The sequence below is a fragment of the Penicillium chermesinum genome (assembly GCF_028974085.1).
Source record: "Penicillium chermesinum strain IBT 19713 chromosome Unknown utg000002l:1.0-5270490.0:1.0-5274688.0, whole genome shotgun sequence".
Classification (NCBI taxonomy): Eukaryota; Fungi; Ascomycota; class Eurotiomycetes; order Eurotiales; family Aspergillaceae; genus Penicillium; species Penicillium chermesinum.
The window spans coordinates 4,631,912-4,645,319 of NW_026695312.1; the positions used below are offsets into that span (position 1 = coordinate 4,631,912).

Below are 13,408 nucleotides of genomic sequence, written 5' to 3' on the forward strand. Positions count from 1 at the left end.
AGTTTACCCAGATTCATGGAGCTCGAACTAGCTTGAAATTGACTAGTGCTATATAGTTAATTTCACTGTGAAATAGTAGCATAGCATCCTGGCATGTGTGATGCATTGGGTTGACGAGCTGTTGCCGGATCACTCGGACCGGACACACTGGCTACCCCTTAATTAATGATTGCAGACATGGCATTGGACCTCCATGAGAGATATCAGTTTGTCCACGCAATAAGAACAGCAAATTTTAATCTTGACATCCCTCCGGTGGGTCCGTCCTAGCCGAGGCATCCGCACACTGCGACCATTCGATTGCCCGGGTATTCTTCGGGTGGAGAGCCATTGACACATAATTTCATACGATAACACGTAACGGCCTTTATCACTGATTCAGAGGGTGTGGAGACGTGTTCTGGTTGACGCCTCCCTCGTGTTATCAGTTCATGCAGAGCGTGGAAAACAAAGCAAGCAGAACCTTTATGCATATAAGCATCCTAATTATCCTTGCAGGGCCAAGCCCTCTGTTGGGCGCCGCCGAACCCCTACGGCGGGATCCACCACCCAAGTTGTGGGGGACAAAGTGGTGGAAAACGCGGGGAAATGTGCTTGATCCCAGATCGAAAGCCTGAGGACCAATAGCAGCAGCAGCCACATGCAAACGATTGCACATAGAAACGTAGGGGTCCCCGAATTGGCAAGGAATTGTGGGAAATGCCGGTCTGGAAGAGGCTCTGCTGGATCTCGCAGTGCAGGAGGCCATGCATGGCTGATCAACGGCGGACGCCGATGCCCGCCCAGATGCTCCAGCTCCGGTTACGTATCGGACCGTCGACCTTGGGTTCAGCGGTCGTGGACCCGAAAATTTGCATATAGAACCTTTCATTCCTTGCTGGTCCTCTTTGAACTCCATTTCTATGATTCAAGTTTTGTCTTTTTGCATGCTTCTCATAACTCATCTCGACGAGTAAGATGACCGGAAAATATTTGGGCTTGCGGGGCAATGCCCTTCTCCGGGCGGCCGTTTGGCTCGTCGTGTGTCCGACATTCACTTGCTATGGATACAACATGAGTGTTGCTGGAGGGTTACTCACCCTCGAGTCTTTCAATGACCAATTCCCTGCGATGGATACGATCCATGGTGATGCTGCGACCAAACACAACAACTCGACAATTCAAGGTAAGCCAACAGCAGCCAGCAGCTCATCTACTCGTCAAGACTAACGGTACTCGACGGATGTAGGCACGGTGATAGCCCTATACACCGTTGGAGGTATCTTCGGCTCATTATCCTGCATCTACCTTGGCGATCTTCTGGGCCGACGAAAAGTCATTTTCATTACCAACTTAATCACAGTCATCGGAGCCATTCTCATGGCTACCTCATTCCAGTTGGCTCAATTTATTGTTGCAAGATTGGTCCTCGGTCTTGGGATTGGCGGTTATCTTGCTACGGTTCCAGTCTGGCAATCCGAACTCTCGCCATCACACAAACGAGGCTCAAATGTTGTCACCGATGGCATCTTTGTCGGTATCGGCGTCACAACCGCTCTTTGGATCGACTTTGGGTTCTATTTCATTAAAGGAAACTCGGTATCCTGGCGATTCCCTTTTGCCTTCCAAATAGTCTTCTGCCTGGTGGCAATGGCCTCTATTACCTTCCTTCCCGAGTCGCCCCGGTGGCTGATCAAAAATGGAAGGATCGAGGAAGCTCGGGTTGTGCTGGCGGCTTTGATGGATGTCGAGGAATACTCGGAAACCATTACAAACGATATTTACGATATTCAAACCTCTCTCGCCAAAGCCGGATCGGGATCCTGGCGCGATATGTTCACGATGGGGGAGCAGCGATTGTTCCACCGCGCTTACCTTGCTGCGACGGGGCAGATGTTCCAGCAGATGTGCGGTGTCAACTTGATCACCTACTATGCATTGAACATCTTCCAACAATATCTCGGTCTCGATCCTGTTCGAGCCCGAATCTTGGCGGCAGCCATGGGCCTCACACAGCCGCTGGGCGGTCTGATGGCCTTCTTCACAATCGATCGCCTTGGTCGTAGGCCACTGATGCTGTGGAGTGCTGGAGCGATGGCGGTGTGTATGGCTGTTCTTGCCGGCACAACCTCCCAGAAAGGTAACACGGGCGCGCTGGTCGTTGCCGTGGTATTCCTTTACCTCTTTCAATTCATCTTCACCCTCGGATACTCTGGCCTTACCTTCCTCTACGCAGCAGAGATGGCCCCCCTGCAGATCCGAGCTGCTGTGAATGCCGTGTCGACGGCTACGGTGTGGACTTTCAACTTTTTGCTTGCGGAGATTACTCCTATCGGCTTCGACACTATCTCCTACCGTTACTACATCATCTTTGCTGCCACGAACGCCGCTATTATTCCGTGTGTCTATTTCTTTTTCCCAGAAACGAAAGGACGTACGTTGGAAGAAATCGATGAAATCTTCGCGCAATCGAAGTCAATCTTCGACCCTCCCCGTGTCGCTCGATCCATGCTCAAGGTCCAGGTCGGGCAACCGCAAAGCGAGAAAGGGGGAGAGTCCGGGGACGAGGGCCAGAGAAAAGAACAGGCATAGATGGGAGAGGATGGCGTTACTACTGGGTAAATAAATGACTTCAAAGTCATGGTGCATTGACAGAAAAACGATCCAAGGTCCGATATCGGGTCATCATTCGATGTATATACCTTTTGCACATAGTCCAACGAAACATTATGGAATGCATACAAAATAGACTGCAGCCTCGCTACTTCATAGAGCTATTAATCTCTACTGCCGTGAGCTGCACTATCGAGCCCACCCGGGTCGATGCTCGGGCCCAAATTTGGAGCCCGAGCGGGACTTTCCGCATCCTAAACTTCTCCAACTCGTTGCCGAGATGCTCGTCTGCCTCACCAATAGAACGCCATTGCCTTTATCTCGGCAAGTTCTGTCAGTGCGCTCAACGGACGGAAAGCGGAGCATTCTCCGCTGACTGCTAGTTATCACATGGCGCACGCCCACCCACTCAAAAATGGCCACTTAAAAGTATCTGTGGTCAACTCGGTTCCTGATCTTGGAGCGTGATCCAGCTGCATTCACCATTTCCATTTCGTCATTCGGTCTTCCATCTCGCAATGGAAACCTCCCGCCGTCCTTATCTGAAATCCCTTGGCCATCGCGGCACCATTGAAGGAGTGACTGTCTCTGTGGGCCAGTCAGACCTATGTCATTATTTTGGAGGTGTTCGCTATGCCCTTCCACCTCCTGAGCGCTGGCGCAGGGCTCGCCGTCTACCATCTGATTATACCTATGGCAGCAAAACTGATCCCGGTCGCTGTACTGGAGGCGCTGGGGTCTGCCCGCAGCCCGGATTCATGACGCAAGCCAATCCAACCGAGAAGGACTGGACTGAAGATTGTTTCCAATGCAATGTCTATGTGCCAACCGAGGAGGCTCCACAGGATGGCTGGCCTGTCTTTGTTTTCATACGTAAGGTCGAACTTCATTCTAGCAGGCATTCGAAAATACTCATTCCTTAACTATAGATGGTGGATGGCTCCAATTCGGTTCTCCAAATGGGTTCAATGTTGCTGCGTTGCTTGGTGAGACCGAATTTAAAGCTGTTGTGGTCATGCCGGCCTATCGAGTCAATGTGTTCGGGTTCCTATATTCCGCGGAGTTGGAGCAAGATGCAGCTTCTGTTGGCGAAACAACGGGAAACCATGGCTTCTGGGACCAGAGACTAGCCTTGGAATGGACCAAGGACAACATTCACTTGTTTGGAGGCGATGCTGAGAAAATTACAATATCGGGATACTCTGCTGGTAAGAGCCATGGAAAGGTTTCAGATTCACATCTGCTGACTCGATGAACCAGGCGCCAACTCGGTTTTCCACCAGCTCGCATACGATCTTCGTCAACCTGACAAGAAAGCCATTGTTCGGCAAGCAATAATGTTTTCTAACTCCTCGGCTGTACAGCCAAAGTATCCAGCAGAGACTCAACACCAATTCGATGAGCTTCTCACAGCACTAGACATACCCTTACAGCTTTCGGCCAAAGACAAGGTCGCCCGGCTGCGCTCTACGCGACCCAAGATCCTTCTAGACGCAATTAAGACAATGGGCCTGCATCAGTTCCGACCCACAACGGACGGCGGTTTCGTTCTCCCAACTCTCTTCGAATCTCTCGACACCGGCGAATTCGCCAAGCGAATACTGGATCGGAACATTCGCCTAATCATAGGTGAATGTCGTGACGAGCACTACCTGTATAGCATCTGGTTCCCACCAAAGGAAAACACTCTTCCTGCATTACGAAAACGCCTTATCGCCGACTACCCTGAGCGGATCGTCGATGTCATCATCCCGCTGCATTACCCCGATGGCAAACTGCCAGCCGACCGCGAAAACTGGGTGCCCGATGCCTGGGGCAAGATCTATGCCGATATGCAGGTCCACCATATGCAGCGCGGCCTTATCCATGCTCTCACCACCAATTCGACAGGGGTGGATGTCTCCCATTTGATATACCGCTATCGTATCGAATTTCGCGCGAAGTGCACGGATGAGTCTCTGCCTGTCGAATGGGGTGTTACACACTCGTCTGACTACCCTCTTTGGTTTTGGGGTAATGGGAAACTGTTGACGGATGGCGAGAAAACCATCACCCGGAATGCTTTCACGAGGCCCTTGGGTCGATTTGTGCGGATTGAGGATGATTTTGGTTGGGGTACAAGTGGCAAAAGCACTGTCCGAACTATCAAGCCGGATGGTACCTATAGGATAGAGAATGATCCACTGTGGGAGACGGGCGTTAGAGCGTGGAAGACTACTCGTAGTGTTGACACTTACAGGTCAAAGATATAACGATTGCTCAAGTTATCATGTAGATGATAGAAGAACTGTCTCCCTCGCAACGGTGGTAGTGGTAACCTGAAGGTGAGATCCAATAATCTGGAGAGAGAGAATCACTCCACTCTTGGTCAGTTTCCAGTGGCCTGCATTATCGAACAGAGACAATTCACCTTAAGGTGGCGTCCAGTTGAGCTACCGAAGAGCTTACTTCTCGTGTTTTGTAATGATGGAGGGGCATCCCCTCAAAGATTGCCCGAAGACCCAGTGAGATGTTCTTTGAGCTTGCTTTTTCAAAGCTTTCTGGCCTTATAATACCATCCTGCACTGGCAGGATGATTTCATAAAAATTCCGTAGTATGTATAGAAACAGGAAAAGAAGGAATTAATCAGCTTTAATGACAATATATAATATAAAGATAACAAAAAGGAGATTCATAATAAAGCAAAATAGAAGGTATCTATACTAGTAGACACAAAACTGCAAACAAAGGCGAGGGTCGGTTTGCTACTACTGAATACGAATTAACTACGACACCGATAGTTTCAAATTTACAACGGGTCACCATACGCTTTTCTGTATTCTGGCGTTTAGAGCATCCGACGGACCTGACTCGGTGCCGCGGGCGTTCATTCATGGAACCAAAGAGCCTACTACTGTTAGTATGCCTTTATCATGATTGAGGCAGTCCAAATCAGCTTTTCCAAAATCAGCACCATGGCATAGGGTATCTGATTTGAGACAACTTGCTTGAATATATGGACACAGTCTTGCTATCATCGAGAAGACAACCGGACTCAATACCCTTCCTTTGAGAATTTGAATTCCATCTTGGAATAAGGGCCTGGGAGAGAAGTGAAAGGCATAATAATAGAAATGCCGTAACCTACATGGCTATACTGACACCGTAGGTAAGGTCTCCATTCTTTCAATTGCACCTCGATCTACAGCTCCTCCATGTCCATTTCCATTTCCGTGATCATTTGTTATGTGCCGAAGCCAATTATCTATGTAGAAATGGCTTAGCTGAATAATCTGACCTGCGGCCCCATCTGCTCTGCTCGTCAACGCGGGACTCCTTTACAGCAGTGTTTATCTGAAAGCTAATTGAGATAGCTTTGACACCACCCGGCTTCAGAGTTCTGTTACAACTAACGCTACTTAGAAGATATACAAAAGGGACTACAAAGGGACTTTCATATGGAACTTAGATTCAATTTCAACTGGCACGAAGCTCGGCATGGTCTTTGTTTCACCTACTTATCGGGGAAGGACTGAGGACAAACTCTTCCTAAGCCCGTCCGCCCGGGTGTTATGCAGGCACCACAGGCTGATCTTCTCCGTCCGCTACTCATCCGAGTCCTCGACATCCTCCCACTCATCTCCCTCTCCATCTGCCGTGCAGAATGGATGGATTTGTTCCCGAGATGTCCATAGACTCGCTCCGTCTCCTTCATGGAAGGAAACGAAGAGCCCTTGTTCTTCCCCTCGACGTACTCAAGGGCCGCCGGGGTTTCAATCCAGCAGAACTGTTGCTTCAGGAACCAGGCGCAAGCTTCCGCTGGGCTTCCTGCCTTTGCCAAGGCGTTATTCTGCGAGTACTGCTCAACGAGGGCCTCGACAGCGTTCCATGGCTTCGCGACAAGAAGTTTCCACCAGTACCTATTTGCTTCATGCACCTTGCAGTACAGTCCGTCGACCTGGGCATCCAGTTCCTTGATCATGTCAGAATGACCAAGCGAGTTCATAATGCCCTGATCGGTCCTGATCGCCGAGGTCCGGGGACCTCCTTAAGGATCAACTCCAAGACCTCCCCAGGTACCTTTGGGCCAGCCCATTCAATGGCCCTCTGGAGGTTGCGTAAGTCCAGAACGAGCTTGATCTTGAGCAAGGTCAAGGACAGCAAGAACTGGATATGGTCCTCCTGGTTCGGAAACCGTGTTTCGATGGCGAGGTAGAAATCGACCGGCTCGAAGACATTTGGGCTATTGACGTGAGGTGGGAGGACGCAATGGCGACTGAAGCTTGGGGGCCAGGAGAGGGGTGGCTCGCGCTGTTCGAAGAGGTACCAGGACTTGATGAACCGGTAGACCTCAATATCGTCATCAAGGCGCATCCAGACCGCAGTGACCTCGCCGCCGTTGCGATACTTGTCTGGGTTATGGAACATCTTGGTTTTGTAGATTTCGAGTAAAGAGCGAATGGAATCTTCCGTGTATATGAAGTAGTACACAAAGATCAAGGTTTCCAAAACGCTCTCAAAGGCCATTTGGATACCATTGGGGAGGTTGTCCAGATTTGGTATTGATGCATCGGCAGCATGAAATCCCACCATGGAATAAATGGAGTCCAGGTACATCCGGTGTAGTACAGCGCAGTCACAGAGGCGCTTGTGGCTAGCGCGGTGCTGAGTCTTATGATCTTTGCTGCAATATGCAACCAAATTACAGCGACACTTCCTGAGATTATCGCGTTGGTTGCAGATTGGACATCCTGATGGCAGCTCTGTCTTTGCTCTGGGAAGCTTAAAGGACTGCGAGATTGGCTGTCCTGGGTGGGGGTCAGGAGACATCTCGGAGCTTTTGAGATATGTGGAAAGACACGCTATTGGGAAACAAGGAAGAATGCGAATGAGAGAACGAACGAAGAAACAGCAAACATGTTCACTTGCGAAATGAAAAACAAAGCGGATTATACCGCCCTCCCCTAGCCACCAGATCTATAGTTCCTGTATCTTTCTGCAAGATATTTTAAAGCGGTGGACCTCACGTTATGAGCTTCATCAAAAGCTCTGTGGAATGTCTCTTTCGTTAACTTCAATTTCTGTTGCTTGTCTTTGTTTTTTTCATCCCCGAACCACCAGACTGAGCCAGACCCTCGCCTAGTCAAGGTCATTTTCCACAAAGCCAGTCTTGGCCGTTCCGTGATCCTTCCGAGCTTGGTGAGGAAATAGAGCCCTGATAATCCATAATTTGGCGGTTTGGACGATCTCAGATTGGGGAAGATACGACTTGATGAGAAATTGGAGAATATCACAATCGCAAATCGTTGTTTGCCTCCTCTTTAGGCACCGCTAGGATCCTGCAAGCTTCCGATAGCTATTAGCCCAGCATAGACACGTGAAACGGTTTTACTCGGAGTTCGAAACACTTACTGAAGGATGTGCTTTCTCGGAGCTCTATTGGCACCCGAAGTTCTATATAACCGTACCGGTCCACTGTGCTTTTAGCGAGAGACTTCTACTGGACTAAACCAAGATAGATCGCAGATATGGAATGGCTTTCCTCTTGGAATCAACTTGCCTAGGCAAATTCGCCGCCGGTATTGATTCAGTGAGATCACTTTCGTACTCTAGCAACTGCTTGTGCGTTACTAAATGAGAGGAACCGGCGTCCCGCTGACGCTGACGGTTTTCCTTGCGATAACCTTATGATTCTTATAAGGCTGTAGCTTGGGAGAGTGGGACTACGCGTCACCCGGGGAGGAAATTGACCTATCATAGGCTTGGAATGCGACCCAGATGAACCTTGCACTAGTCTTATTCATGTGATACTGATCAAGATATCCCTGATAAGAAAAGGCATGCTTACTGACGGAGCTTTGTGCTCGACGGGTAAACTTCGGGTGCAGAGCTCGCAACCTGCAGCTCCACCGCATCTCACCCCGCCTCGATCCGATTCAAGTTCTGACCCATCCTTGCGAACTTGATTTTCAGTCAAATCAAGACATATGCAGCTTTGATTTGATATCTATCAGCGAAAAGGCTTTGCAAGAATCATCAAATTATCCCATCTTCTTCGAAGGTATATTGCGGCTCGTACTTTCGAAATAAGCTCCAGACTCGGCGCCACACGCTCTTAGCGCAGGACTATATAACGGAGCAAGTCACCATGGTTCAACTAGACGTTGAGAAGACTATTGGAGAGCTCACGATAGGCGAGAAAGTCTCCTTGACCGCAGGTTAAGTCTGACGGAATTTGTTCCCTACAATCTGAATGGAAACTGACCCTTCCGCAGGAGCGGACTTCTGGCACACGGTTGCCGTCCCACGCCTCAACATTCCAGCACTCCGCATGTCAGATGGCCCAAACGGCGTTCGAGGAACTCGGTTCTTCAAGGGCTTCCCGTCAGCATGTTTCCCTTGTGCTACTGCTCTCGGTGCCACCTGGGATACGGAATTACTGACCCAGGTAGGTGAGCTGCTCGGCGAAGAAGCTATTGCGAAGGGCACACACATAGTCCTGGGCCCGACTATCAATATCCAGCGCTCTCCTCTCGGTGGACGGAGCTTCGAGTCCTTTTCGGAGGATGGCACACTTTCTGGCACTCTGGCCGGATACGTTACGAAGGGTATGCAGAGCAAGGGGGTCGCTGCGACCATGAAGCATTTCGTTTGCAACGACCAAGAGCACGAACGGATGGCCGTCAACAGTGTTGTGACAGACCGTGCGCTGCGTGAAATATATCTGCTTCCTTTCCAGCTAGCCATGCGCATCGCCCGCTCCGCTTGCGTTATGACCGCTTATAACAAGGTCAACGGCATTCATGCAAGCGAGAACAAGGCCTTGTTGAACGATATCCTACGCGAGGAGTGGGGATGGGATGGTCTAATCATGAGCGATTGGTAAGTGGCTTCAGGACTGGACTCTGAAAGGAAAGATGCACTAACATGAAATTTTTTATAGGTTCGGTACCTACAGTACATCCGAGAGTATCAACGCTGGTCTGGATATTGAAATGCCTGGGAGAACTCGCTGGCGCGGTGACGCCCTTGCACACGCGGTATCATCACAAAAGGTCCACGAGTTTAAGCTGGACGAGCGTGTCCGCAATATTCTGAATGTGGCGAATTTTGTTGAGCCGCTGGGTATTCCTGAACAAGCAGTCGAAAAAGGGTTGAACCGACCAGGAGACCGAAAGCTCCTCCGCCGTGCTGCCGCAGAATCAGCTGTTCTGCTGAAAAACGAAGGCGCTGTCCTTCCATTCAAAAAAAGCAAATCCATCCTTGTGATTGGTCCAAATGCTAAGATCGCTTCTTATTGCGGTGGCGGGTCAGCTTCACTTCATCCTTATTATACAGTGACTCCGTACGACGGAGTTACAGGGAAAAGCGAAGGCGAAGTCAAATTTTCGCAAGGCGTCTACTCGCACAAGGATCTCCCCCTTCTAGGACCACTATTGAAGACCACTCATGGCAAGAAAGGATTTAGTTTCAAAGTCTTCAACGAGCATCCCAGTCATGGAACTCATCGAGAAGTTGTGGACGAGCTCCATCTCGTGGATTCAAGTGGTTTCCTGATGGACTATTATAACCCAAAGATCAAATCAAAGACATACTTCGTGGACATGGAAGGCACTTACACTCCAGAAGAAAGTGGCCTGTACGATTTTGGTGTTACGGTCGTCGGCACCGGCCAACTATTCGTCGATGGACAGCTTGTTGTTGACAATACGAAGAATCAAAAGCAAGGTTCTGCATTTTTCGGCTCTGGGACCATCGAAAAGCGTGGCTCCATAGAGCTCAAGGCTGGCCAAACATACAAGATCCTCTTCCAATTCGGATCTGCGCCTACCTCCGACCTTAACACTCGTGGTACTGTGGCCTTCGGGCCCGGTGGCTTCCGATTCGGGGCATCTCGTCGCGTAGGCCAAGAGGAACTCATTTCGCAAGCCGTGGAGGAGGCCTCAAAGGCTGACCAAGTCGTTATTTTCGCGGGTCTCACCCAAGAGTGGGAGACCGAAGGCTATGATCGCGAGCACATGGATCTCCCCCCCAGGAAGCGATGAGCTGATCAGCCGCGTGCTAAAGGCGAACCCAAATGCGGTCGTGGTTATCCAATCTGGCTCTCCAGTTACAATGCCGTGGGCCCAAGATGCCCGCGCCGTGCTTCAAGCCTGGTTTGGCGGGAATGAGTGCGGTAACGGCATCGCCGACGTGCTCTACGGCGACGTTAATCCCTCAGGCAAGTTACCCATTACTTTCCCTCGGCGTCTCCAGGACAATCCGTCCTACGTGAACTTTCGCTCTGAGCGTGGGCGTGTGCTCTACGGAGAGGATATATATGTGGGGTACCGGTATTATGAGAAAACTCAGGTTGAGCCCGCGTTCGCTTTCGGCCATGGTTTGTCGTACACTACCTTTTCTCGATCTAATTTAAAGATCACAACTGTCCCCGAGGCCGCAAAGTACTCCGAATCCGGAGAGCCGGTGACTGTCTCCGTCGATGTGACTAACACCGGCACTGTGGCTGGTGCAGAGGTTGTCCAGCTCTGGATCGTGCCTCCTGCAACCGACGTCAACCGCCCCGTACGAGAGCTCAAGGCGTTTCACAAAGTCTTCTTGCAGCCCGGACGGACCCAGACGGTGCAGCTTCAAGTCGAAAAAAAGCTTGCCACGAGCTGGTGGGATGAAGCGCGCGACAAGTGGATCTCCGAGAAAGGACGGTATGAAGTGCTGATTACAGGCACCGGCGACGAGCAGCTCCGCGGCGAGTTCAACGTGGACAAGACACGCTTCTGGCTTGGTCTTTAAATGATTCTTATGATTATAATATTCCCAGTTTGTCTTGGATGATAGGGCTAGAATGAATGGAACCCCGTGTCACATACGGTACGATACCATGAACTCGATCCACAGTGGGTAATTCGTCGGTGAAAGCAAATGAGCCGATTTTCGGGGCAAATCAAGTCCCCAAACTCCAGACTAGGACTTTCCAGACTCTCCAGGCTTCCCAATTGTTTTCGTTCATTTCCCCCCAGAAGGTTCGGCCATCGTCGGCCCTCCCTCGGGCTCCCTCGGGGTCCGCAGCCTATCAGATCGCTGCGATGCGCCGCGATTTTTGATGATTAGATTGACCCCCGCGATAGGATGACTACAGGAATCTGACAGCCGAACTAACTAGCCCATAAGGTTGGAAGCACATTGGTCGAATTGAACTTCTAGACCCTCTTGATAGATAGCTACCCCTCTTTTCGATTTCCCAGAAAGAATTGAGTCATAAATCATGTAAATTGAATTTTTTTTTTTGGAGGCCGTCAAGAGCGTTAGGACATGGTAGTAATGAGGGAGAAAAAGAGCTTATCTACCACCCGCGCTTAGCGAGCTTGTCGCCCTCATCCATCTTCTGCACATTAATACCAACCATGGCCTCCCCCAGCCCCTCGCTCACCTGAGCAAGTATCTTAGGGTCCTTGTAGTGGGTCACAGCCTGCACGATAGCCTGCGCCCGCTTCTTCGCATCGCCCGACTTGAAAATACCCGATCCAACGAAGACACCGTCGCAACCCAGCTGCATCATCAGCGCCGCATCAGCGGGAGTGGCAACACCACCGGCAGCAAAGTTGACCACGGGCAGACGACCCAGCTCAGCAGCCTGGCGGAGGAGCTCGTAGGGGGCCTCCAGTTCTCGGGCGAAAGCGCGCAGCTCAGGCTCAGGGTCCAGACTGGATTGCAGGATTCCGCGCGCGCGGGCAATCTGTGCGTTCACGGTGCGCATGTGCTTGACGGCCTCGACGACGTCGCCGGTGCCGGCTTCGCCCTTGGTGCGGATCATGGCGGCGCCTTCGGAAATGCGGCGCAGGGCTTCGCCGAGGTTGCGGCAGCCGCAGACGAAGGGAGCCTTGAAGGCGGACTTCGTGACGTGGTAAACATCGTCGGCGGGGGTCAAGACCTCGGATTCGTCAATGTAGTCGACGCCAATGGCTTCCAGGATCTAGAGAGGCGGGGAAAGTAGACTGCAATTAGCGTTTGGTTTGCAATTGAGGTGTTGGGAAAGCATGGAATGGGTTCTGTCTCGCCACTTGCGAGTGTTTCGTCATATGCTGCCGGTGCACGTACCTGGCATTCCACGAAGTGTCCGATACGGGCCTTGGCCATGACAGGGATGGTCACAGCCTCCATGATGCCCTTGATCATGCTAGGGTCTGACATCCGAGCAACACCGCCCTGCACTCGGATATCGGCGGGGACCCGCTCAAGGGCCATGACGGCGGCGGCACCTGCTTCTTCGGCAATGCGGGCCTAGGAACATGCGACATAGTGAGATTAGCATACCGAGAAGGTTGCACAGATTGGTTTAGGCTCGATTACCTGCTCTGCGTTCACAACATCCATGATCACGCCACCCTTCAACATCTGCGCGAGGCCGACCTTGACAGTGAAGTCATTGCTCGCGGTACCGTTTTGAGAAGCCATTGTGAATGGACGGGAATGAAGGGCAGGAATGGAAAAGAAGGGACAGAGATGCAGGGATGCAGAAGACACAAGGTAGATTAAGAAAAAAAGAGTGACTCAACAGCAACCTGTGGGCAGAGGCAGTTGGAGTTGGTTAAGTGGAGGCCAATCAAATGCCCCTCCGCGGGGCCGTTGTTCTTTGGCGCAACTCAAAGTCTAAAAGGGCGTTTCCCCAATTACCCAAAGTTACCCGAGGATACCAGCCAGGCCCCGTCACCGTACGCGTATTTCCAGTTTCCAGTTATTTTACCCCGTTTGGCAGGTGTGCAATTATCGCCTCAAGAAGCAGGCGAAGGCAACTTCGGATCGTGGTCAGATTGTTACTATGCTGCTCCTAATTACATT

At 50.9% G+C, this 13,408-nt stretch overlaps 6 protein-coding genes across 6 annotated transcripts; 4 read left to right on the forward strand and 2 right to left on the reverse strand.

Annotated features, from left to right (window-relative positions):
- Nucleotides 1–957: 957 nt before the first annotated feature.
- N7468_002615 (putative MFS sugar transporter) lies at nucleotides 958–2,571 on the forward strand (the record flags this gene model as incomplete). Its single annotated transcript, XM_058471912.1, has 2 exons — nucleotides 958–1,165; nucleotides 1,229–2,571. The coding sequence occupies 2 exons, from the start codon at nucleotides 958–960 to the stop codon at nucleotides 2,569–2,571; spliced, it is 1,551 nt and encodes a 516-aa protein (XP_058335053.1).
- A 539-nt stretch (nucleotides 2,572–3,110) lies between these two features.
- Nucleotides 3,111–4,844, forward strand: N7468_002616 (putative carboxylesterase; the record flags this gene model as incomplete). Its single annotated transcript, XM_058471913.1, has 3 exons — nucleotides 3,111–3,465; nucleotides 3,522–3,800; nucleotides 3,853–4,844. The coding sequence occupies 3 exons, from the start codon at nucleotides 3,111–3,113 to the stop codon at nucleotides 4,842–4,844; spliced, it is 1,626 nt and encodes a 541-aa protein (XP_058335054.1).
- A 1,242-nt stretch (nucleotides 4,845–6,086) lies between these two features.
- Nucleotides 6,087–7,189, reverse strand: N7468_002617 (uncharacterized protein; the record flags this gene model as incomplete). The annotated part of the gene is made up of 2 exons (XM_058471914.1): nucleotides 6,087–6,584; nucleotides 6,653–7,189. 2 exons carry the CDS (start codon nucleotides 7,187–7,189, stop codon nucleotides 6,087–6,089), a joined length of 1,035 nt encoding a protein of 344 aa, XP_058335055.1.
- A 1,531-nt stretch (nucleotides 7,190–8,720) lies between these two features.
- On the forward strand, nucleotides 8,721–10,617 carry N7468_002618 (glycoside hydrolase family 3 protein; the record flags this gene model as incomplete). Its single annotated transcript, XM_058471915.1, has 3 exons — nucleotides 8,721–8,790; nucleotides 8,848–9,454; nucleotides 9,516–10,617. The coding sequence occupies 3 exons, from the start codon at nucleotides 8,721–8,723 to the stop codon at nucleotides 10,615–10,617; spliced, it is 1,779 nt and encodes a 592-aa protein (XP_058335056.1).
- A 70-nt stretch (nucleotides 10,618–10,687) lies between these two features.
- N7468_002619 (Glycoside hydrolase family 3) lies at nucleotides 10,688–11,362 on the forward strand (the record flags this gene model as incomplete). The annotated part of the gene is made up of 1 exon (XM_058471916.1): nucleotides 10,688–11,362. The coding sequence occupies one exon, from the start codon at nucleotides 10,688–10,690 to the stop codon at nucleotides 11,360–11,362; it is 675 nt and encodes a 224-aa protein (XP_058335057.1).
- A 550-nt stretch (nucleotides 11,363–11,912) lies between these two features.
- N7468_002620 (pyridoxal 5'-phosphate synthase subunit PdxS) lies at nucleotides 11,913–13,024 on the reverse strand (the record flags this gene model as incomplete). The annotated part of the gene is made up of 3 exons (XM_058471917.1): nucleotides 11,913–12,542; nucleotides 12,668–12,850; nucleotides 12,920–13,024. 3 exons carry the CDS (start codon nucleotides 13,022–13,024, stop codon nucleotides 11,913–11,915), a joined length of 918 nt encoding a protein of 305 aa, XP_058335058.1.
- Between the last annotated feature and the right edge of the window lie 384 nt (nucleotides 13,025–13,408).